The following is a 26,509-nucleotide window of genomic DNA, read 5'->3' on the forward strand; positions in this document are numbered from 1 at the left end:
CAAAATTTACCAAATGAGATACGTACAGATTTTTGCACAGATTTTTGCACAGCGCAACAAGATCTGAGGAAGGATGACCTTTGTTCTGTGGTTGTTATAACTCCCTCATATGTTTAGAGTTGGAAATGGAAACACTGGCAACTTGGATAGTAGTGACCAGAACTGAAATGAAGGTGTCTGTTCTTCCTTGGACACTTAATTTAAAAGCTGCTGGTTTGATTATTGTCAGTCTCTCCTGTACAGTGTTGTGCTCCAGAGGTCTACCCACACTGGCTGGCATAGCAGCCAGCACTGGTGCTCTTTTTATTTTTTTTCCCTGTTCTGTGTTACTTACCTTTTCCCCTGTGTCCTGCAAGTTCCCAAAATTCAACAAGTTGATCTGTTGTGAAGTTTCCCTGTGTGTAGTATAACAAGTTCTGTGATGTCACTTCTGTGTTAAAGATGTGGTTTGCCTTCTAAAGAAATCCTGGCTGCCAAACCTCAAACAACATACCAGCAGGATATAAGCTCTCTAGAAAGTACAGCAGAAATCTACAGTTCTCAGCATGTCAAAACAGTCGTACCTGTATCACTAGAGGCAAGTTTGTCCCACCAGGCTTGGGTTGAAATCTGCTGGGCAGTAGTATACAAGCAGTTTCTGGTTGGCTGTAGTTTTATTGCTTCACATTCGTTTTCCCAGGTTGCTTGATTTCCTTTAGTCTGATAGCAGTCGGTGTAATTTTCTTCATGTGTGTTGTGGGGATTTTTTAACAAATTAGAGTTCACACTGCTCACAAGGCTTGTTGGTATTCCCCAGTTCTGCTTCTAGCAGAACCTTGCTTCCTGATAACAGATTCATGATTTCCCACAAACTCAGACTTTCTCAAGAAAAGATGGGTTTCAGATTAAAAATGGAAGATCTAAGGATAAAACTGTTTTCTGTACCTCCTCATTTACTTGAGATTATATATCCTTCTGTACATTTACTTTGGAAGGAGACTGAAGATATATGCCTTAACTGACTTGCTTCAGCAGAGTTTTAATGAACATAGTTGTTTTTTTTACATTGACTGGGATTGGTCAGAAAAGCCATTCTGATAAGCTGAATTGTTCCCTTCTAATTTTAGTATTTGAAGCTAGTAATTTGATCAAGGTAAATTATCTTCCATTACACCTCTCCTATATCCTTCTAAAGATGATGCTTCAGTAACGTTCTCATTTTTGTGAACATCCCAGTTTTATTTTTCCTGCTTAGTCTTTTAAGACCCCGATTCAGCAAATTATTGGAATCCATGTCTGTTTGACACATTGTGAGACTAAGCAACTCCATGGATATTGCTGTAACACTTGATTAAGACCTAACTGAAATCCTTCAGTATGAATTCTTTGTGTAATTTTTTTTTATAGTGATTAGTACAACTGCCAGTAATCTCTTCCTCTGAGAACCTCAGTGCAGTTGAAGTGGAACGATAATGATATTAAGTATTATTAATATTAATATTATTATTACATAGGTGAGGAGGAAAATCAGTATTTGGCCAGTGGAAGAGGACAAAGATAATTTGGAAAGAGCTCTGACTTTTTCTTTCTAAAATATTTTCTCATTCCCTTAAAAAAAGAAGAGTTAAGAAGTTGAGAATCTATTAAAATATAAAATAAAAATATACTACATGTAGAAAATTGCTGTTCAGAGGTTTCACGGTGGAGTGAGAACATTATACTTATCGTATCTTTATTGGACATGTTGCCAAGATTAAATCTTCTTCCGAGCCAATGCAGGTAAAACTGAGAGGCTGATAAATAATGTAAAAGGCTTCAGGCAAAGGCACCTCTTATACATTAAATATAATTTGTATCTTAACAGAAGGTAAAAGGCACATATATTAAAAAATATTACTGAAATCACAACTCTCACTGGTAACCCCCAGGAAGTCATGGATGGCATTCATTTGGAAGGCTGCATATATTAGTTAACCCAGAAAATGTCCTTCTGGTTTCTGATGTTGCTGCCAACCAAATGCTAAGGTATATTTTGTAATCCACCATTTATTTCCTCCAGCCTTGCCATTTGGGCACCAGTGTAAAGTGGAGCGGCCTCTGGAAATATCCAGATGTCCCTGCTGTGCCAATTGCATGGAGTGTTTTTGACCTTCTTGTCACTGCTGGTAACAAGACATGGGGGAGACAGACCTCTGAGCTGAGCTAATGCTGCTGTTCTTACACAGAGGTCTTTACTTTTCTGTTTGTTTGGGGCTTTTCTCCTTTAGATTTGGAGCAGGTTTTACTATGTGTATTTGGTTCTTGTTTTCTTTTCCTCCAGAAGTGTGAAGCCAAATTAGAATTTATCTCTACTTACTATCATACTGATTAAAAAAATGAAGGATATACTCATATTTCAGAATGCAGGGAAAGGCTCTGCAGAGAAAAAGAATAGGAATCCAAGGAATTATATTCAATACAGATCCTAAAATTCTGTGTGTTACCATGCTCAGACCTTAGGATGGATAGATTCCACAAGAGTGACCAAACTGGGTCTAGGAGAAAGGATGTGTGCTTAGATGAAATAGAGGGGGGAAATAATATGGGTTTTTTTACTGGAAGATATCTTAAATGCAGTGTGGTATGAAAAGACTGGCTTTATAATCACAAGTATGCATTGTCATGTATGGCTTGCATTTGTACAGAGATTCAGAAGAGACAGTGCCTCGTCAAAGAGTTCACTTTTGCAGTAGGAATGTCCTCTTACAGATTTCACCCTCCTACTTTGAATTTAGACTTGGACTTGTGCATGAAGTTGAGGGATTGATTTTTCTCTTTTTTGTTGTTGTTGTTTTTTGTTTTTTTTTCCGTCTGGGTGGCTGTACTACCTGCCAAGAGCATGAGCATTGAAAAGATGAGGGCAACGGGAGCATCCTTCCTCAGAACTAATTATCTTTTTGGTTGTAATATTTTACTGCTAACATGGACTTGCTGTGGCAGGGAAAAAACAGTAGGGAAAAGCATAAGCCAGAGGTTTCTGATATACTCTGTACCTTTTCTTGTTGCCGTGGTACACTTGGATGCCTTTTTTATTTTGAAAGCCTTTTTGTGCTTACACAGGGAGAAGATCCAGTTCATCCGGACAGAGGGAACACCTGGGCTGGTGCGCTTATCCAGTGATGCAGACCTTGTCATGTTACTCAGGTAGGCACTGCTGCTGCCCATGCACATGTGAAGCATGCTGTGGCAGCTGCTGAGAAGCTTTCAGGGAGCAGTGTGTACTGCTGATGTCACCCCATCATTGTCCCTTCACTCCTTGGACTTGCAGCTGGGAGAGCTACAGCTCAAGGCTCAGGTTTTATTTTCCTCATGTTCAGTTCCAGATGGTAGCTGAAGGTCCCACTTTTCACAGGACAGTGGAGTATGAAAGGCAAGTGCAAGAGCACTGTGCTTGTGATTTATGTGGGTTTGCCCAGACCACCTTTAATTGTCCTGTTGCATCCAGCCCTGATGCTTTAAAAGGTGGTACAGCTCAGTCCTTTATTCAACAATGTGCCTTGTGCTACTTTTAGAATGCATCTGTTTAGTTCTTTGCTTTGGAAAGTGCCTGTTTGTAAGGGCACATACTTGAGAGGTTGTTTTTATTACTTAATATCTCGCTTGCCTCTTCACTTTGCTGTCAAGCATTGTCCCCTTTAGTATAGGCAATATTCTTACAGACTTCAGGAAATGGGAAGCTGATTGTTTAGTAGTTATCATTTAAGCTATTAACTCCAAAAATCAGGCAGAGTTTTTGCTAAAACTGAACATTGAACCCTTTTATCTTGATGCTGTGCTCTCATCCACTGTAAAAGTGCATCAAGAAATTCACAGGTACCTTTAAAATTGAATCTAGTGAAATAGAATTTACATTAGTAGTTGTATTTTGAGGCCAGGTTGCATAATGATAATCCTTTCTGGTCCCTAAATCTCCAGATTATTACAGCTATTTTAAAAATCTCATTTAAAATCTATGATTGGGCCTTTTTGACATGTAAATATTGTTTCTTAAAAAGCTTTTAAGATTTTTTTGTGTAACTTGGAGGAAGGCATCACATGGCCATGATCATTAAAAGAACTGTCAGAAATGACCCATTAAAAAAAATCCATGTAAAAAAACCCCGAGATACTTGTTTGGTGAACAGACTTAGTAAGAAATATATTTTATTTGAACATTGTTTTCATTGCATTAGATAGTGTAAGATTGGCTTACAGTTCTTTCTATAGCTCAATTTTTGAAAATATTTTTACATATTATCACAGCAGTTTGTGTTGTATTTTGCATTCAAAATACATTTTGATACCAGATCCATTCTGATATTAGATACTGTGTCCCGTTTTGGATGCGCTTGTGTCAAATTTGGGAAAATACTGAAATTTTTATGTATATATATGTATGCATACATAAACACTCAGACAGAGATGCAGTAATTAGGCTGCAAAATGTTTGGGTTTTTTTAACCAAAAAAGTTGTGTATCAGTAATAGATGAAGCATGAAGTAACTCAGCTTGAACAGGCAAGGTGTGATATCTGGTTCAGCAGGAGAGTTAGTAAGCATAAAATGTTATGCTAACAAGCTTACCAGTCAATACACTTAACAAGTTCAGATGTGATTCTTAATCCTGGAGGCTTAGAATGTTTCTGAATAAGGTTATTGACCCCTATGTAATGAGAACATAAAAAAAAAAAAAGGAGGAAGGCCCATGAATTTTCAAGGCTGATTAACTATGTTTTAGCCTTGAGAAGAAATACCCAAATAGCAGTTACTGCTTTCCAGTACTTTGAAAATATGCTTGAGGAAATGGCAATCAAATATTTTGTAGCGCTCTAAGTGTGCACAGTGGAAACAGTAAGTGTCTATCAAAGAAAGCAGGTTAATAACTGGAGATTTAGCCCTAGAAAGTGAAACCTGCCATTTATTTGAATAAACGTGTTCTTTCTTCTTTGCTCCTTTCTGCCAGCTTGTTTGAGGAGGAAATAATGTCATATGTGCCACCACATGCCTTACTTCATCCTAGTTATTGCCAGTCCCCGAGAGGCTCGCCGGTGTCTTCGCCTCAGAACTCTCCAGGTAAACTGCTCAGGAAAAGTTTCTGCAGGGGCCCCATGAAACCCCTTCTCATTCTTGATAAGACAAAGGTGTAGAACCATTTTTGAGCAAAATCAACCAGCACAATTGCATTTGACTGTCAGACTTGAACCTTTGCCTTGGGCTCACAAGAGGCTTTGCTGGGTGTATTACAACTTCAGGGGCTGTGATTTTGTTCTGACTTGTAAAAAAACATGCAGATTTGTTTCTTACTGATATGAAACAACTCAGTCACTGCTCATGCCAGTGTCCTGATGCCTGGAGAATTAAAAGCATGGATCTAATAACTGTACATTCAAATGGCAATGTAATGGGGCTGTAGGACAATGAAGGACAGTTTTATACTGCAGCTGTCTGAATATTCATGTTAGAATGGAATGAAACTGATACTTCAGATTCTAACTAATTTGCAGATCAGAGCTAAATTATTGCAAGTATGACAAGTTCCCTTTGAAGGCCATGTTGATAGATGTTACTATGCTTAGTTTCCTCAAGATAGTAGATCAACAATTCGGAAGTGGCTTAAAGTGATTTCTACACATTTGATAACAAAAGTGTAGATAAATAGAGAACATTTGGGTGTAAGCAACTCCAGGTAGTTCCAGACAACAAGAAGTTTTTATCAGAAAAAGAACTGTGATTTTCATGGGTATTTCCCAGTCCACAGTAGTAAAAAGCTTTGCCTGTTCATGGAATCAGATTAAATGCATTCATAAACATGTGGTAGCTTTTCCTGCTGTTGGACAAAGGACCTCTGTAAAATCTCTCTGAAGAAACTATCTGAAGACCTTAATGATCTTATGGCATTCTGCAAAGCAGGGAAATGCAGTATTCACATTTATGAATACTTTCAGTACGTATAAGGTTTAGATATAACTGTTTCCCTTTATTGAAAAGAAGGGAATGATGAAATCTGTTTGTATGCATCTTACTTCCAACTGCAAACTGGCAGTCTTTTATAGATAAAACCAGTTTTGTCTTCCAGAGTAAAGATTTCTTGATCACTGGTACATGCACCAAAGCATGCTGGGTATGGCTTCATTCCAATGAAGTAATTTCAAAATACATTCAGTCTTTAACATGTGATATTCTTACTGACTCAAAATAACAGCAGATAGTAGAGAATGAACAGCATTGGTTTTAGTCTCGTTCTCCCTAAAATTGTAATCTCTCTTCTGGCTCACAGAAAAATATAGAGAGACCATTGAATCTCCCTGTCAGTCTGCAAGCATGCACATTTGTGTTGGTGTACAAATGACTTTTTTGATGAGAAGTTGTAAATAGCCCATGTTTCTGTGGAGGCTCTGTGTTTTCTCATCAACTAAGCTGGCTGTGCTGCACTGCATGAGGTGGGGTGTTAAGGATCCATTGTTCAGATCAGTCACAATTACTTGTACTTTCTCTTTTGGGAAAGATGAATAGTCATGAAGCTACTCTTTATATCTGCTTTAGAATATAACCTCTTTGAAAATCAAGGATGATTATCATATCTCTGGTAGTTTTTAGCTATTCCATTAACATATTTTGTTCCCAAGGTGGAAGTAATAACTATTAATTGCCAAGGAATTTCTTGGCATAGGCACCTGATTTGCAGTGAGGACTTGTCATGTGTTGACAGAGTATGATGCTGATTTCTGAACCATGAAGTCGTGTGTTATCAGATTCATGTTTTGTGGTGCCCTTCAAAAATAAATCCTTCAGAGATTAACATTAAAGTATATCTTTGTTGCCTTTTTCTGGTGACTGCATTTTTGTACCTACGGACCCAAAGCAAAACAAACGAGAGGGAAAAGGCCAATAGTTGAAAGGCTGTTTACAGTCTCTTAAGTTTTCAGGAGATCTCAGCTGAGTGTACCTTCAGAAGTTCTCGGTGCTCTCAGAAAAAGTGGAAAACCACTATAGATGAATCAACGACCGTGATCTGTTTTTCCAGAGGGATCCTTCTTGTTTCTTTTGGAGCCTTCCAGATTCCATGATATTTGCTATTCCTCCCACACTTCACTTCAAGCCTGGAACAAGTGCCCAGTGTCTTTCTGGTCAGACAGGTCATTTAAGGACCCGTTAAATGGCGTTCAGTGTTGTTAGTGAGCTCTCTTTCTGCTCCCTGCAGAGCTGGGCTCTGCTCCTTCAGCGCCCACTTCCGCAGGATGTCTGTCACCTTTTCCATCAGACCCGTGGGCTTTGTGGCTGCTCTCCTTCCCCTCTCTGTGCCACAGCCTGAACAGATCCACCTCCTCTCCTCTATTACCTGAAACCTCTCCTCCTCTGTTACCTGAAACCTCCTCTCCTCTATTACCTGAAACCTTCCCATGCCTTCCCCCACAGTAGCAATCAATGTTTCTGTATTGGCTTAGTGTCGTGCAGGGAGCCAAAAGTAAACTTGCATGAGGAGCTGAGTTAAAAGGCAGAACTCTGCATTAAAAGTGCTGCTAAACTGTTCATCTATGCTTTCAGTACATTAGAGGTGACCACTATAGAGAAGTAGTTGGTAACTTATGTGTACTTTAGGGCATGAAAAATTTTAAACGTCCTCCAAATTTTTTATGTGGGATGTCAACACAGCCATGCAGGGAAGGAGTTTATCTGCCTCTTTGGTACCCTGCTTCACCACTGAATCAGTGGAAATAATTTATCCAGGGAGGCAGTGGAAATCCTAATGATGGCCATTTTCAGAACAGATCAGACTAAACACCTGATTTGTGTATACTGGACTTGTACCTGCAGTTGTAGATGTTGTACATGCCATTATTTTGGTGCACAGATCATATCTCTCCTTGCTTTTAAGAAATTGACCCTTAGAAACAGTTTTTCAAAATTAAATTTGTGTATGTTTCTGCAGACACAGATTAGAAGTTCCACAAACTTTGGTAGTCTTTCCATTCTTCCTGTATTTTTCTTCCTTGCTACTTCCCAGGGAAAGACTTCTATTGAGGAACTTCCAAATGTTTTCCTTCTTGTTCTTGGTATAGTCAACAGGGGTAATGTAGAGTCCAGTCTATTTATCTTTCATTTCTGAGTTGTTGTTTTCATGGTAATATTAAAACCAGAACAAAACAGAACATTTATCATATGAACTGTTATAAAGGTTAGACTTAGTGTACTTGAAAAACAAAAAGTCTTTGTAGTTACTTGTGCTGTTTTTTAATCCATCTTTTGCATTTACCTGGGATTTTGCTCTTGAAGATTTACTTTTGAAAGATGATATTATTGGAAGTGAGCAACCAGAAAGTCTTAGATGCAGAGCAGATTTAAAGATATGCAGCTTTTACTCTTTATAAAGGTGACTAAACCAAACACACACATGCATACCTTTTGTTATTAAGGAGTCTTTCCAGTAACAGGTGGGACAACCATCAGTTCATGTCACTACATCTCTTTCTTTGCTCGTTCCTCCCTGCAGGTACTCAGCGTGCCAATGCCCGAGCTCCAGCTCCCTACAAAAGAGATTTTGAAGCCAAGCTGAGGAACTTCTACAGGAAGTTGGAGACTAAAGGATATGGACAAGGCCCAGGGAAACTGAAGTACGTTGAAACAACTCAGGAAACTGGATTTCTTTTTAGGCAGCTTGCCTTGCCTCACACATCTGCAAGCTCCTTCCCATTAGAAGGAATGCAGCTGTTACGGTTACCCAGGCATTTCTGGGAATGCAAAACCTGTATTAAAAGACTTCATGCCAGCATGTGATTCATAGCATAGGATACAGCAAGTTCTGAGCACCTCTGTGCTTCCTCCAACTATGATTTTGTGCAAACAGTATTACCAGTACGGTGCCAAAAAGAGCTTTGGGAAGAAGCCTGCAGAACAGGAGGCATCTGAATTCTTCCATTATAGCAACTCCTATGATATAAACAGTTGTATTTTCTCATATATTTTTCCACTAAAAAAAATAGATAGACCTATCTTTTGTGCATCATTGCCTGTCCTGATACCTCAGTTCTCTTTAGTAAAGAGCATTCATATGTCAAGCATTATTAAATTCTAAGGATTGCCTTAAGAAACTGCTAATACTTTTATTTTAGCACTCTTAACACTCTGAGCACTGCAGTGCTTGCAGTGAGGTCTTCCCTCCTTCATTTATTTGCTAAGCATGTGATTATGTACTGTTACATATAAGGATTGTCCTCACAGATACTTTCAAAATTACCAAGTCTCGTGCCAGTTATCAAACCCATAGCCATGAAACACTAGAACATGATTTAATAATTTCCTATTACAAAAAGGGGGGGGGTTTCTGTTTTGTTTTGTTTTTTGGATTATTTTTATTTCCTTCAGCAAGTCACTTCTCTTATTCTTCAGAAATCTGTGCAAAGCTCAGATTTCATTCGTGTGAGCTTGTTACAAGTTTTGCAAAACTGAAATGGAATTAAAATGGTATTGTTTAGACAAGTCTTAAGAAGCAAAGGTTGAGCAGTGTCTGCCTAGAATATATGGAAATCATGAACAGTTAAAGCCTTATCTATGAAAGCTTTGTCCTGAGTGCTTGGGCAAAAAACTGGTGGGGAGCATTTTTTGTACAAAGGACATTTTACTGAAACCTAAATGGGAGCATTGGAGGAGATATACTGAACTGGAGCTTCCTGATCTGGATAAAATTATCCAGCAGAACCAGTTATCTCTGAAATCACCCTGTTACTATCCTGCAGTGTAAATAGATGTTTCCAAATGCGGTTCATGTTCACAAATTGCTGTTTCAAATTAATTTTTCCCTTCAGATTAATCATCCGGAGAGATCACTTGCTAGAAGATGCCTTTAACCAGATCATGGGCTACTCAAGAAAAGACCTGCAGAGAAATAAACTCTATGTCACGTTTGTTGGGGAAGAAGGGTGAGTAGAACAGGGAAGTATTTGTGGTCTGGGAACTCAGTGTCTTGCAGCTCCTCTCTCACCAAACTTGTGTAGAGTCAAAAGAGGAAGGACTGCAGTCAGGAAATGCCACATACATAAGCCTAGAACACACAACTGTTCAAGATGGCTTCTTAATCACTTTGCAATGTAACATGCCCTGCCTTTGCAGAAGTGATGTGAATTTTCCCAGTAGCTGGTGTGTGTTTCAGAATGTTGGTGGGAAGGCAAATAAAAAACCAGCTTTCTTGTGTTATTCATATTTCTTTTCTCTCAGTGCTGATGTGTCTCCAGGGCTTACCAGGAGACAGCTGCCATTTGTTGGAGGGAGAGTGCTTTCAGAGTAGACAATGGGCTCAATCCGTAATTTTAGCCCCTGTCTGAGGCACTGGGAACAGAAAGCCCTCAGGGCTGCAGGAGGTGCTCACTGACTCTCCAGCCCACCGCCTACATTGCAAATAAAAGTAACTGGGCTGTTGCCAGTTGTTAAAAATACCCAAATATTCCCCACGCTTCAAAGTCACATTCAGAGAATGCTCAGTCTGTGTCTAATGAAAGTCTAATGTGTTACAGGTTGTGAGAGATGCTTTGCAGAGCCAAGATATGGTTAGATTTCCTTTGCAAGTGAAACTGAAACAACGTACTCTTTGCTGCTTTTGTCTCTTGATTTGCATCCCCTTTGGTAGATCTTAAAGCCCACTTGTCTGTTGTTGAAATGGTTCGTGAAAATGTTTGTAAATACATTCAAACTTTTATTGTGATATTCAGAAAACTGCAGCAGAGCTCTTGGAATGCTGTAGTATGTGCTATTGCCACGCAACGTATGAGTCTTTAAAACGCCAAGTTGTAATAGAAACATCTCTTACAAGATTAGATAAAATTAGTATGTCTTTGAAAACCTCTAAATACTCCTGTTTGTTTAGAGTTCGTCCTGAGGCACTTAGTGTTAATAAAGACCCAATGAAGCCTTAAAATAAGGAATGTTGACAGCTGAGAGCCAAGTGTGGACTTGTTCATATAAATAATATCACCATGCTGTCTGAGGAAAAACTCAGAACTGGAATGGCAAGGCTGGTGTACAATGAGATTATGTTGTATTGACAAAGGAGGGTGGGGATGCAGGAGCAAGGTCTGTTTCACACAGCCCCTACCAGCCTTTACTTTCACAGCTACAAACTCAAATCACATTTTAAAATGAAAGGGAAATGTTTAAAAACATGCATGAGATAGAGATTGATCCAGATACACCATCTCCTTTCATCAGATGTCAGACTTTTGCATTTCACCACTCAGCAACATGAAGAGTGACCTGGAAGTGGGGGTGACACCTCCTGTCCCCATTATATCCAGCTTTACATGAAACTCTGGCCTTAATGGAAAAGAATCAGTTAATTAAGAGCAAAGTCAAATTAAAATGATGTCAGTCCTTTATGTACACATCTGTATTTTTAATGAAGAAAGGATGTGTGCAAACAGTATTGTTTCATCAGAGATGGTGCAAGGATATGTATCACATCCAGGTACTCATTTGGCCAGGTGAAGAAAGACAGGTCAGGGTGGAGGAGAGGAGGAATACTGAAAGTTAATTGTTTCCTATTTGCTCCTCCTTTTTTAAGATTTTAAGTAGGGGGTTGCTTTTGCATTTCTTTTCATCTTGGTAAAGAGATGTAAGTCATAAAGTAATAGGCAAGGAAATACTTACATAATACATTTTAGTAACTGTTGATTTATTAGCGTATAAAATAGTAAGGGGGCAATAAAAATGGGGCAACTCAGGCATGGTTATTGCTGTTCAAGTGATTTCTGTCATAAGTCTCATAATGTTTGTCTTCCTCAAATCTTCAGTTTCTATACCCATCAATTGTGATGCTCATTTAGTGATTTTTACGCACTCATAATTCATGTGGTGATACATTATGAAAATTTAGATAGAATATTGTTCCTTGTTTTTCCTGAGTTCTTTGAACTACTAGGAGAAGCTACTTTGCATTTAAGAGTGGTAAATCTGAAGTATTAATGGTGCTTCCTAGGAGACATGAATCATGTTGCCAACAACATATTACTCTCCTGAATATCCAAATGCCCTACAGTTGCAGCTGTTGTGTGGTTGCATACCTCTTGTATGAAGTTTTCTCACCCTTGTGCCAAACCTTTAATTGTAGGATAAATCTGACTGGCAGTGCAGGACTCTCATGATTGATTTATTTAACATGACTCAGAGTAACTGCATAGAGAGGGAGTTGTATGAAATGGCTGACAGTTAAGCAAAGTTTCCTTTCTATCTCAGGATTTCATAGTGTGTCTGATTATCCCATAAGTTTGCAAGAATCTTCCAGATGACCCTTTACTTGATCCTGGTATTCATGCCAAGATTAAGATCCAACAGTTATCCATGGTATTAAACAATTTTTTAATATTTTTTTTCCCTAATTTGTTGATGGAATCTACCCCTTCTTGCTGGGGTAAGGATCTGTTTCAGTACTTCCCTGCTGAAGCTTAACAGAAATGAAATGCTTCCAAGTGAATGAAGGGAAAATGTTTTTTATTCAGTTGAGGAAAGAGGGTTTGTCCTTAGCTTCATAATGGCACCTAGCCTTTATTTTCCTGATGGTTTTATCCTCAAAAACAACTCTGATTGTAGTTGTCTTCTGTAAAAGTTTATGAGCCAAAACATTTGTAGCAGAAGTTCTTTGTGAAAGCTGACCTTCTCCATGGTACTTCTGTCTGTGCATTGTTTTAGTACTTGAGTCAAATATTAAATCTTTTCTCTATAAAAGATTTCTCTTTCTCTCTATTTGTTAGGGTTATAATATTTTATGTTCCCCACTGGAAAACCCCTAGTTTTCTGTTTTCCAGCTCTAACTAAGAGCATTAACCTAACTCATTTCACTGGTGACCTGCAGAGTAATGTCGCAGTTCAGTCTCAGTGCATTGTCAGCAATGAGTTTGTTTATCACTCAGGAAGAAGGGGCTATTTAGATTCATTAGAACTGGAATTTTGAAATAGGAGGGGAAAAAGAAAACAAGAACAACAAAAAACCCAACATAGGAGGTGCACTCTCCAAAAGACATTTAAATACACTCAAGTTTGGAAGACAGACAAGAAAATTTAGACCAAGAAACATAAATCACTGAAGTAACCTCAGATTATATTGCTAGGGAAAACAGAAATATTATCCCTCAGATTGTCATACGGTTGCAAGTCTGCAAAGACAATATATGACTGTTGTTTATTTTCATTGTTAATTTGTCAGATGCAGATAAATCTGTTTGGCTCTTTTCATGATTTTCTTCCTCCCTATCCCTGCCGCCCCCAATTATTTGGTTATGTTCCTGTGGCAAAGAGGCCATTACAGCTGGAGCCAAAGCTTTTTTCTGAGAGCAGCCCACATGGAGAATTTAATTCCAGTCCTCCAAGCCATTCCTTTTTAAAATAAGTCCCTTGAGAGTTCACATACTTTGAACTTTCATACATACTTTGGCATTAGGCAATCTGCATGGATAAGGGCTTTGGTTAAAATCTTACGAAATTTTAATCAAAATATAGTGTAAGGAATGTAGATTTGAAGAAAAAGAAAGTTTCTTGCTTCCTAGTAATGTCAGGTTTCTCTTTAAAGGTTGGACTACAGTGGACCATCAAGAGAGTTCTTTTTCCTGGTGTCCAGGGAGCTCTTCAATCCATATTATGGTTTGTTTGAATATTCAGCCAATGATACCTACACAGTACAAATAAGTCCCATGTCTGCTTTTGTAGACAATCACCATGAATGGTAAGAATTATTTTCTTTTTGTTTTTCAGATACATTTTCTGTTTTTCCCACTTGTAGAACAGCTGCTCAGATCTGCTCAGACATGTAACTCAGAATCTGATCTTTATAACCAGCAGCAAAATAATTGCATTTCTTTAGACTTCTCTGATTTTGGTTTCTCTTGTGGTTTTTAAATGATCTTATTTCTCACAAGGTCAGCAAAATTATGATTTGGAACATGTACCATGGGATTGTCTCACAACACAACTCCCTGCATTTCTTGTACATTAGCAGTCATTTCATGAAAGCATTATTAACCTCTAGTGTATTAGGAAAAAAAAAAAAACAAAACAAGAAAAAATAACAACATGTTGACTTTTTGTCAGCTAAGGAGATGAAGGGAGGTTTCAGGCACATATTACTATAATTAATTTGTTTGAGTCTTCCTAAAGAGCACAGAGATCTCCTCAGTGGAAAAGCCCCAGCATACCTATTGAAAGGAAATCTGTGGTGATGTCTTAATTGGGGATAGGAGGAAGACTGCTGATCACACAGCTTTGAAACAGTCTGTACATTCACCCATGCTTCTAAAATACTTGTTGAGGGTTTTTTGCATAATCCCATTTTCACAATTATAAGCTAGCTAAAATCATCCTCAGTTGATTTAAGCCATGGCATCACCATAAATCTGTAAAGCTGTGCTTAATTCTCTATTAACAGAGAATTCTGCTGTGTAAGTAGTTGGATTACGTTAATAGTGGAATGACAGCTGCTCATCTCTGTAGGACAGCTATGCACTGAGTTCCTATTTTTTGAAAGCCAGTTATGAAGAATGAGTATCAGAGGGGAATCTCATTACTAATTTTACAAATTACAAGAAAATTAACTGGTTGGAAGTTCAGTTAGTTGGAGCAACCTGCCTGTTGAACTCCAGTCCTTCGAGTCTCTATTGGAAAGGCAGAACAGCCTGGCATGGAGGTGGGAGAAACCCTTATGTGCTGTGCAGCTTCTGCCAACATTTTTTATTCATCCCTGGCTTCTGCAGTGCTGGACCAGAGACCTTGGGAATGAAGGAGGCATGACCCCTGTCTCTTTCAGGAAGTACTGGTTTTGTACAGCCCCAGGGGGAATTCAGAAAATGCAGCTGTGACAAGCAATTTATACATGGCAAGGGGAAGGCTCTGCATATCACATCCTCATCTTGCAAACATTGTACAAGCAGGTATAATAAAGCCCTAATTTTTCCAAGAAAAATGTTGTAAAGGATACATAAGCAGAAACTTCAGGAAACATTTACTTTGGAAAAAAACACTAGACTTCAGTCTAGTTCTAGAATTGTGGAAGAGTGTTCACAATGGATCTTGATTCTCATGGGAATATTTCCAAAGACCCTCCTATTTTAAGGTTGCTGCCATCTGATCTCCACCCTGGCAAACTTCCTCCTTACACACCTAACAAAATGAAGATAGTAAGGGAAGAGAGGTGAGAGAAGGAGATTTACATCCTGTTGACTTAAAGCTGGAGAGCACTGCAATACATGGAAAACTTTCTGGCACTGTTTGTGAAAATAGGCATATAACTCCTTAACCACAGTCAGAAGAGGGAGCAAGGTGCCACTGTAGGCAGGAAAGACAGGCAGCATGAGCTGTCAGTCTGGGAAAGAGTAGAAAAGACCTTGGCCTCTCTACAGCATGATGACAAGTTAATCCTGACATTAAAATAGACAGTGGTTATCATCTTGGGAGATAACGCGTTTATAACGTGGCTGCTCTGGCAGGGGCTGGTTGAATTAAATATGGATTTGACATTTTTGAGCAGTTGCAACTTAGGTATCTGAAGGATTCTCCACACCCTGCAGACTTGCTTTTTTATTTTTTTTCCTTGTGCCTTACTGAGAATTTTAAAGAAGCACAAGAAATAAACAAAAATACCACAATTTAGACATAGCTATCTGATTGAATAATGCTGTTTGGAAATACATACAAGTTTTGATGGCAGAGCAGTGTACCAGCCACAAAGTTTCAGTATCACAACTGTAACTCTTTCTCTTCCAGGTTCAGGTTTAGTGGTCGAATTCTTGGTCTTGCTCTGATACATCAGTATTTGCTGGATGCCTTTTTTACAAGACCCTTTTATAAAGCCCTTCTCCGAATGTGAGTGAAATTGCTCTGCCTTATCTTTTGTTTGGTTCCTTCCCCATAAATGATGCCATTTTGTGTATGGATTATTTATGATGCTTTATTGACAAAAGAGACAGGCCATTAATTCTAATTTAATAAATTTACTTTATTTAATTAATTAATTCTAATTTAATTAATTGACTAATCCATTAATTTTTTGAAGAATTTCCTTGTTTCCACTACCTCAGAATGTTGTTTGTGATCAGTGTAAGAACCTCGTGTTTTATTTAGCCCTGTTCCCACCTTTCTTCTACAAAATCTTAGATTTGAAGATGTACAGTGCAATGCTCCTGAGCTTATTCCAAATATTAATAGAGTTCTTATTCATTTGTCATGTAATGACTCACAGATAGGGTATGAATCACTTCTCAACTTAGACTGCACCATCCATTCTCAGAGGTAGACTGATTGTTGGCAATCTCCATTTTGAGGAGCTGTACTTTGATGAACTTCAGACTCAGTTTCTAGAACTAGTGCTTCTGTTCTGGCTGAAACAGTGAGAGCTGTGCTTGCTCAGCATGTCTGGAAGCTAAAACCTAATGAACTTAAGGTGCTTTACTTTTTATTTGAAAGCTGGTTTTGAGAAGTCTGGAAGCTTTTTTTTTCTTTCCTATAAAACATTGCATGTTTGAGTAGTGGGGAGTAATTAATCCATTCCTACTCCATATATGTTTTGCAAACACCTACATGCTAGCATCATCATTTCAGTAAGAAGGACAAGGTAAGGGAAAGTATGGCAAAAGGTAAAAATATATTTCTGTGGTAAGCTGGAAATCTAAGCAGTTCAACAAGTGATGAGAGATGAGGCAGTGTAGCCACAGGAACAAAAAGGACACTGCTTGCTTATTAAAACAGTCTTGCAATTTCCTTTATTATTTGAATTCTTTGTCTCTTCAATGTATGCATTTTCATAATTCCTGAATATGAATCACAGGAAACATGGGGCAGACTGACTGTAAGCTTAAGAAGTAAAGTGTCTTCAAATTAAATTCCAGAGTTTTGTATATTTACAGGGTGATTTTGTGTTACACAGTACCTGCTGTTACCAGGCAAATAAACAGAGATTTGAAGTTGTCCTCTTTATTGATGTTTCTCTTGGCTCCCATTCATAGTCTGTTTTGTCTGAGTTTAGTTACTGAGCACAGGCTGCTGCCATCATCTGCATTTGTGTGTTTTCTTCTTCTTTCTTCTGTCAGACTCTGTGACCTGAGTGACCTGGAATATCTGGATGAGGAGTTTCACCAGAGTTTGCAGTGGATGAAAGACAATGATATACATGATATCCTAGATCTCACATTTACTGTAAATGAAGAAGTTTTTGGGCAGGTGCGCAAGATTTTTCATTTCCTCAGTGCATTCTACTGCTAGATAAATGTTTATTTGGACAGAAGAAAAAGTGTCCCTCCATGCTGCTTTGAACTTGTATTTTAAAAATTCCTGCTGGTGAAACCAATGTTGAAATCTAAGGAGAAATTATTATTTGTACCTGGTCAAACATGTTTTTCTGGTTAAGGAGATTTTTTGGAGAGTATCTGAAATATCAGACTTTAGGATTGCTTTGCTAGAAGTAGTTTATCTGAATTTGATTGCAGCAAAGTTGCCATTCAGAGGTATTACAACACCTTTGTTAAGGTATTATTCAGAAAACATCACTACTTTAGTCACTGTAAAGATTGTTTCTTCTTCTCAACTTATTCTTAATACTAATGATGAAGCTTCCTCAGACTAAATGGAATTTAAAGTATTATTTAAAAAATAATTTTTTGTGTGTTCTCTCACTTCACATATTCCAGTTTGCTAGTCAGGCTTGGTTAGTGATTTTGACGAATTACTTCAACTTAAAAATTAAAATTATTACAATTCCATCTTTTGTCTTTATAGTAACTATGTTGTCACTTGGTCATTTTTTGTCCTAAGATCACAGAACGGGAACTAAAGCCAGGAGGTGCCAATATCCCAGTCACTGAAAAGAACAAGAAAGAATATATAGAGAGAATGGTGAAATGGAGGATTGAGAGAGGAGTTGTACAACAAACAGAAAGTCTAGTTCGTGGTTTCTATGAGGTAAAATGCCTCCAAAATTAAATTTACTTTCTTTCTCCTCATACACATTTCCAAAATATGGGGTCCCAAATACAATCAGAAGTGCCCTTGCAGATATTGGAAGAGGAAGGGAGGGTAAAAATAATATTTTTTTTTTTTTAGTCATTTATGTAGACTGTGGTTATGTATCTTCTTTGCTCTGGACAAAACACTTGACCACTGTATGATTAGCATTGAAGTCCTGCTGTCTTTCTTCGTTGGGTCTCTGGGACTTGTTTGTTTAAAAAGAGAAAACCTGAATTCTGAATTACATTAAATGATGCCTGGTAAAAACCTTAGTGGCATACTTTATGGGGAGGCACAGCTCAGTACATGAAGAAGTGCTGCTATGCATTTGATTTCCTTTTACAGGTGGTTGATGCAAGGCTGGTGTCTGTATTTGATGCCAGAGAACTGGAACTGGTTATAGCTGGAACAGCAGAAATTGACTTGAGTGATTGGAGAAATAACACAGAGTACAGAGGAGGTAAGCTGAATTTTGACTTTTTCAGTGGAAGTGGTGGGGACTAGGAACTGCCCAGTTCTCAAGACAGTAAAGAGTAAAGAACCATGGCATGAGATACATTCATAGTAACTTTTGAACTTCTCTGGAAAGTTAGTGTTAGGGGACGGTAATTCATTGCATCCCCTTTCAGATCTTCCCTGGTTGTTCTTGCCCAAACAGCACGAGAGAACACTCTTCTCCACAGACAGTACCATGCTCAGCTGCACAATGGGAGGGTACCTCCCAGACTGGGCAGAGAAATGGAAATGGTAGCCATTCTTAGTTGGATATTCCTCTTTTTTTTTGTTTGTTTTTTTTTTTTTTACACCCTCAAAGTTGACAGGAAATTAGAAGAAATCCCAGTGGCTGCAGGCTAGTAGTCGAGGTAATTTGAGAACAAGATTTGGGAACTGTGAGATACTCTGAGAGAGATGGTTGCAGCATCATTTGTAGCTTTGGATAAATAAAGAGCACAGTATTGGAATATTTCAAGAATTGGCATTCCTGTTAGTGACTGATTAATGGAAGAAATGCTTGCACAAGGGATCTCACTTCTTTTTCTCATGGCATATTCATTCTCTGCCTTTAGGATTTCTAAGCATTCTAGGAGTGTTTTTCTCTCACCTCCTGCCTTTTGAAGCAATTGGATAAGGAATATGGCATTATTGTGACTCAGGCTAAACTAGGAAAAGCTTACTAACTATTCCCTCTACCACTTTCATAGCACCTAAAATTATAAAGGCTCTTGTTGTTCTAACAGGTTATCATGACAATCACATTGTAATTCGGTGGTTCTGGGCTGCTGTAGAAAGGTTCAACAATGAACAACGACTAAGACTTTTACAGGTAAGAAATCAGCTGATTTGGGTAAAAATAATTAAAATTTGATGCTAAACTAGCCCCACCATAGTTTAGGATACCCAGAAATTATGGTGATGTTTGCTAGTGGGAGTAGCCTGAGTCAGAAGCTAAATATAATAATTTCAAGTGTCAGAAGGTCACAGCTATTTTTACAGACTTCTAAGTTTAAAAGTACATTTAAGATACAATGGCTGATGTCAATAATCCTTTACTATTGTTTGATTAAAAGTACATTAATACTCCTAAAGATAGAAAAGGAAAACTGTGTAATTGGTTATGTCATTAGGTAGAAATGTTAATAGTATTTATACAGCTTAGGAAGGAGAAAGCTTAGATGGAAGTTCAAGGCCTCAAATTAGGAAATAATGATGGAAACCTTAAAGTCAGTCCAATTCCATTTTCACTAAACCTGCAGGTTCCAGTCACCCTGCTGCTGGAGGACAAAATGTCTCAACAGAAGAATATTTATACATGTGGGTTTCCTATTGAGTTAATTTTTTTAAGTTCATGTTACATCCCTCCTATCTGTAAAGAAACAGACAAACCTCCACTGCAAGCCATACCACGTTATTGATCTAATATGAAATCTGGTGTTTTTAACAATTCAGAATTTTTATCTGATCACTGAATTATGAAGAATTTTCTTTTTTGAATCTGTTTAAGTATGGTTTTAAAGCCTGTAAAATGGCAGTGTGGAGCATCTCATTTGATGGAGAGACAGAAATGTCCGCTTGTATGTTCCTATCATATCTGTTAGTCAAAAGTTTTTATAGTGTCCACATCATTACAAATTAAGTAGTCTCTGATCTGTCGAAAGCTGTGTTTGATCTGTTCATGACATGTTGTAAATAAAACTGCTTACCAGTCAGTAGTTCAGCAAATGTCAGTGGGCATACCTAACCTTCAGAATTTAGTCCTTTTCTTACAGTAGTAAATTGTGACTTAGGAAGCAATGGAAATCCATGTAGCTAGAAAGGCATAACACAAAGCCACCAGACATTACTACTTTTTGTATTAATTCCTTTTAGTGCAGGAAACAGCAGCAAAAAGCTCACTTAGACTTAAGTCTGAGTAACTGGATACTGATAGTGTGTTATTCCACGGTATTTATGCAACAGAAAACCTTTGGAGGAAGTTAACCTGCTAAGCTGCCTCTCTAGAGGCCAGCCAGGAAATGGTGTGCCTGCCCTTGGCCTCCATGCAAAGCAGCGTTTATTGCTCATGCCTCACGAATTCCTTGCTTGCCAATGCTTTTCCCGAGGCGTTTGGGCCGCGGTGGTCACTGAGCGCCTCCCCCAGCCCATGTGTCCAGGCCTGTCCTGACGTGTGCTTGTGCTGCAGTTTGTCACAGGCACGTCCAGCATTCCCTACGAAGGCTTTGCCTCTCTCCGGGGGAGCAACGGGCCCAGGCGCTTCTGCGTGGAGAAGTGGGGCAAGATCACTGCTCTTCCAAGGTACAGCTCTGGGGACTGATGCCAGGGTGGCTTCACAGTGCCTCTCTGGGGTAACGCATCAGCTGTTAGACAAGCATTAACAAGCTTTCACTGAAGAAGCAAATATACCTTCCCTTACATGCAAATTTCCTGCCCTGTTGTTGCAGTGTCTGATGCATCCGTTTTGGTTTGAACTCAGTTTTGTTCTCTTAAGGTGGACAAGGCAGTGTGACTGTGGCTGACATTCATACCCTAGTGTTTTATTCATGGAAAATTATCTTAGAATGTTAGCTATTTCTGACTTTTATTTGTTACATTTGATTAAATGTGCAAGTATTTACTTACTGAACATGCAGTTCACAAGATAGGAGCAAAAATTAATATGAATTAAAATGAAATAGCTCTTGTGACTATGTCTGACTGAAAGCACCCATCATATTTTTTGCATCAGACACAGGCTTTATAGTATAGTTTAGTGATACAATTTTTATGCTTAGTCTGATGTTGAGTGTTAACAAATACCAAATAGGCAAGTTGTGAGTGAGGATAGTTGGGGGTGAGTAATTTTACTTGAGAAGTAGCAAGAGAGACAAGAGAAGGTGAGAATTTCAAAGAGAACAAGAAACAATTGAAATAGATGAAGAGGGTAAAGGAACGGTATGAGAGTCCAAGATATGAAAGCAGGAGTTGAGTTGTGCAATCCCTTGGAATTTATATTGGGTAAGGCAGGTTTAGAGGAGTAGGATGAAAAGATTTGGGGAAAAAAAAAAAACAACTTTCCAATTTTTAGAGCAGAAAAAATAGTCCTTTTCAAAGGTCCGTGATAACAATGCCAAGTAATAACATGTGAATGATGAAAAAAAACACCTTCAGCTTGGTTCTTTCATTGACAAAAAATGACAGGTTCTTGTCTTTTCTCTACTGTGATGAGGCTGATAGCTGTAAGATTTTCTTTCACCCAGTTCTGTGATTGTGCAGCCTCTAGAATGGATTAGGAGTGGTTAGACACAGATTAGTGTGTGGAGTGTGGGCAACCTAACTCTGCTTAATCTGACCTCAGCTTTAGTATGCTGTGTACAGCCTCTGGAGGGGGCTTTGGGCTGGGCTGATGCATGGAGGGAACTCAGCCCTAATCATAAATCTTGTTCACTCCTCACAACCAAGACACCTCAGGAATAACTTGCATTCAGAGTCTCATCTTAGACACGGGGTGGTGGTCAGAGACACACAGAGTGCACAAGGTCAGAGGCAGAAATGTCTCTTAGGTTGGCTCCTGCCATCAGAACTGCATGGAGAACGTCATGGGCACAGAAGTGGTGCTGTGAGATCCACAGGCACAGCAGGTGGCCGTTAAACAGAGCCATCTTTCCTGTTCATGGCACAAATGAGAGCCAGGCAGCTGAGGATTAAAGGGATCCAAATCCTGAAAATTGATGTTTTGTACCAAATACTCTAATGTCTTGTGGGGGCCTAGTGTTATCTTGTAGCCCAATAAATCTTCTTTATAGTTGGATCATGATTAGCCTATGGACTAGCTTTGATTCTCTTTAAAAAGTAAACGCTGTGACTTTTTTTTAAAAAAAAAATTACTTAAAAATTCTTCCTTTTTTGTGTGAATTTAAGTAAGGAAAGAGATTGCATGTTTTTTTTCCATATATTCTCTGAAGCTGAAATTCCTGGTGCTTGCAAGCAAAGCTTGCAGCATGGAAAAGGTCAGGACCCGCCAGAACAGGATGTTCAAAATTTCCTCTGGAAAGGTTATGCAGAACCCTGGTTGTGATAAATTACAGAATGAAACTGCTTCCAAAAGTGCAGTATGTTGAGAATCTTTGCTATCACAGGCCGTTCATCAAGTTTAGGGGAAATGCCAACTTCTCACATTTAAGAGATTGTATCATTCGTTGAAATTTCACTTATGTTTCCCTTGGTTAGGAAACATTTGATTTTTGTCTCTCTGGATCATTTTTGCCATACAAATGTGAGAATTAAAATAAAAACAACGGCGTGTGGCAAACACCTACTGTCATCATGAGCAAGCAGTTTCTGGTATCCACACATGGGGAACCTTGGTCTCATAAAGAATGAAACATCTTCCATCTTAGTAGTGCTTAAATGGGTTAAGCCCCAAGCTGAAAGCACTGCTTGCATTTTACATGTGTAGCTCTTGGATGCAGTGCAGCTTCAGCCTGGGTCTCAGCACCTCTGAGACTCCCTGTGCAAGCACCAGGTACTGCTGGCTTGGAGGTAACACATCAGTAACTACAACCCCCAGCAGCAACTTTCAAAAGGTTTCCAAACAAGCCCAGCATGTGTAAACACATCGCTGGATCTGCTGGGAGCACTGCCCTAGGACTCTGTGACTCTTACTGATTCTCAGATAACTGAAGCTTTTATGTTAAGGCACCATCACTCACTCCTAGCAGTGTTGTACTTTGCAAATTGCCCTCTTCACAGGAGTGCTTATGAAATTTGATTGTGCTCGGTGGCAAAAGTGAGGATTTAACAGGTCAGTGGACTTTGTTTTTTCCTCTGTTTCTAAAAACACTGCTGCAGTGCTGAAAACATGTCAGAATACCCATCCCCATCTCTTCTTCCTGGTGTGAGACACAAAGGACAACTAGGATAGTCACTTAGGTATGTGACTGTGGCCTAAGCAGCTGTGCATGCCAACACAGAAGTTTTTCACTAGATGTTTGCCTAGTTCCCACTGTTCTGACTGCTGTGTAATCAGCTCTGCTCAATCCAAATAGTGAGATTTCTGTGAGGCACATGTCAGGTTGCCGAGCTTGTTTTGCTATCTTTTACACTAACTAAGCAGCTTAACTACTGCTACCCCATTGCCACTTCTGCTTCCTTCTTCTGCACTGAATTGCAGATTAGACTGAATGAGGGGAGGAACTGTTACTCTTCCAACCCACTCCTGTGCTGAGAAATGGTTCCAGGTTCATTGCTATGTATTATTTATTCATGCCTGTGATGATTCACTTGAAAATGATATTTGTCTGACTTCCTCATTTTAAGCCTAAGTCAGTCTCTTTTACAACATTAATTAAAATGAAGGGCAGTTTAATTGGGAATCTGGGAATTTAGACTTTAGGAGCCAATATGGGTTTTTATGTTGTCATAAGATTTGAGCCCAGGAAGATGAACAGTTAGTGCCCGTGTGGTTTGAAGTGTTGGAATGGGAAAATACTACCCAGAAGGAAAAAAGGATGTATTTGTCTCAAGGACTTAGGAAGTTGTTTGCTGGGGTTGGAAAAGCATGCGTCACCTCAGAAGACAAAAGTCTTGTTTTTGTCCTTTTTAATTACTTGGTTTTCCACAGTAAGTGATTCCATTTTCAAAATTGCCCTCAAAATAAGATAAAACTCAGTTCTCTTAATAAATGTAAACAACATGCCAGCTTGCTATTAAACCAGTTCATAATGAATCCCTTGCTAATTATATACTGTGTCTTTTATAATTTGTGGTTTTACAGCCCACACAGCGTGATCCATAGTTCTAATGAGTGGCTGTCAGCCCCATGGAGCAGAAGCATGTGGTTAGGCTCTTTATTGCCTAAGTTTCTTCAACACTCTACATTGAATTCAAGGGATCACTGAGTTCCATTTGCTCCTGGGTTTAAATCAGTCTTTTTTCTTCAAAAGAGAGTATTTTCAATTTTTTTTAAGTACTCTGTGGGAAATGGAATAATTTAATGTATACCACATATATTATTTTATAAAGTTTTTGGAAAGGCAAAGGAGGAATAAAAAGAGAGCTTTCCTCCAGGAGTCTTAGAGGGATGCCTGGGTAGAAAAATTTTACCAGACCCCTGGAATACAGAGTGGGGAGATGCAACCTCTGCTACACAGCATGCAGCAGCAGTGTTCTTCTAAGGGTACTGTATTTGGGGAGGGTGCTAAAGGCAATATTTTTTTAGGTGATTGAACGTTTGCTGTTTGTGCTGTGTTTATAGTAATGGTGTGACCTAGTGTGCTGCTTATACATATCTTCAGCCTGATATTTTTATGACACTACAAAGCTGTAACTGAGTGGGTGTTTCAGCTTCAAGAAGTTTCAGTTTGTAATGGACTCTCAGGTTTTTTAACAAGTGAGATTAACCCACTTCACTTCATGTTCCATTCCCAGAGCTGGGAGCTGAGAGGCACTTAAAGTGGTAATTGAAGAATTTGGTCACATGGAAGGGCAGCATTTTCTGGCACAGAGGAGGTCTGTAAAAGTCTGTGGTAGACAGCTGGATTTCTGGGACTGGTTAGGTGAAATGAGGAGTTGCATTTGCTGTGAGGAGGGAGCTTGTTCAGTCCTTCCATTAACATGTTGCATATTTACACTTAATACAGATCATACTCATGAAGGGCAAGGCACTGTAGGAGAAGTTTGGTTTTCAGCTGGATTGAATTTAAATAAATAACTCAGTGATGTATTTAATTGCAAAAGAATGAAGTATTTGTAAGCAGAGACCTGCCAAAATACTAAAATCAGTCTAAAGTGAGGCTTTGTTACAAAGCTTTAGAGCAGAAGAGATGCCTCTTCCATCCTCAAGAACCTGTACATTAATAGTTACATTATCTGTTTCATTAGAGCAGGCTCATCCGCCATAGTCTTTTAGAAAGTACCTTCCTTAGCTGACCTTGAAGTCAGGCAATGATATCCATGATTCCACTACAAAGAGAAACCTTTGTTATCTCCCTTTTCATTCCCTGAAAGAGATTTTGAGAGACAGTTCCAAGTGTGTCAACAAACTTGAGGTAGATGGACTTCAAAAACTGAGAAATAAATTGCATGGTCACTCTCTTAAGAAAGCAGGGTGATTGCTAGAGGTTTGTGCATGGTTTTGTGTAATTCCAAAAGCTGCTGGCCTCCAGGGCAAATACGTCCGTTGGGAATATCAGCACAAGCAGTAATGCCTCAAGAACATCAGCCATATGCCAAGGAAATTGTAGAAGGAAGAGCATCTAATTTATCTGTCTTTCACCACTGTGAGATTGTTTCCTGTAGATCTGGAGATGCTTGGAAATATCTTGTTTATCATTACAAATACAGTATTCAAGTATCATCCATACTGAAAAGAAAGGCTACGTCTCAGAAGACACATTTGAAGCCAAGATTTCAGATGAGACTGCTTGAATTGTACCATGCCAAATATTATTTTTTTTTTTTTTTTCTCATGTACATTTGATGGGTAAAATTTATCCCATGCCTTTTGGACTGTCAGTATGTTTCTAAAGCACTTCATAAATGCTTCTTACTGGCTTATTTTAATGAGAAGAAAGTAGATTAAACCTCACTACCTGTTCAGTTGGAAAACATCATTTGACAGAACAAAGTCTTCTAAAATACTATCTGCCCATCTCTAATCAAGCACATACCAGTCTGTGTGTTCTCTTTTGAACTTTTCAAATAATGCACTTCTTCACCTCCTCTCTCTTTTTCCCCTCAGGGCTCACACTTGTTTCAATCGTCTGGACCTTCCCCCTTACCCATCATTCTCTATGTTATATGAAAAACTGTTGACAGCGGTAGAAGAGACAAGTACTTTTGGACTTGAGTGATACACAAACCACAGTGCCCAGATCATTGGACTTTTGTGGATCTGTCTTCTCAAGGAGTGAATGAACTTCTGTATTGGATTTCCTAGAGGAAAATTGTTTCATGGTGCAATTCAAATAATGAGGTTCCACAAAGGAGCTTGTGAAAGAATTAAAAAGCATTGTGGTAGTGGCAGAATTCTCAACAGTGAAACTAGAGTGTGCCTGGTGTGCCAA

The 26,509-nt window shown here is 38.7% G+C and overlaps 1 protein-coding gene across 1 annotated transcript in view; it reads left to right on the plus strand.

Moving 5' to 3' along the window:
* Positions 1-26,296, plus strand: part of HECW2 (HECT, C2 and WW domain containing E3 ubiquitin protein ligase 2) — a 92,378-nt gene extending 66,082 nt beyond the window's left edge. Inside the window, exons 17-28 of the mRNA XM_062506594.1 lie at positions 3,079-3,162; positions 4,960-5,069; positions 8,488-8,608; positions 9,800-9,913; positions 13,549-13,701; positions 15,735-15,833; positions 17,057-17,186; positions 17,778-17,924; positions 18,315-18,429; positions 19,208-19,293; positions 20,650-20,762; positions 26,185-26,296. Coding sequence (XP_062362578.1) covers positions 3,079-3,162; positions 4,960-5,069; positions 8,488-8,608; positions 9,800-9,913; positions 13,549-13,701; positions 15,735-15,833; positions 17,057-17,186; positions 17,778-17,924; positions 18,315-18,429; positions 19,208-19,293; positions 20,650-20,762; positions 26,185-26,296 — 1,384 coding nt within the window. The remainder of the gene's footprint in view (positions 1-3,078; positions 3,163-4,959; positions 5,070-8,487; positions 8,609-9,799; positions 9,914-13,548; positions 13,702-15,734; positions 15,834-17,056; positions 17,187-17,777; positions 17,925-18,314; positions 18,430-19,207; positions 19,294-20,649; positions 20,763-26,184) is intronic.
* Positions 26,297-26,509: the final 213 nt, after the last annotated feature.

This window comes from Cinclus cinclus, chromosome 21 (genome assembly GCF_963662255.1).
Source record: "Cinclus cinclus chromosome 21, bCinCin1.1, whole genome shotgun sequence".
Lineage (NCBI taxonomy): Eukaryota > Metazoa > Chordata > Aves > Passeriformes > Cinclidae > Cinclus > Cinclus cinclus.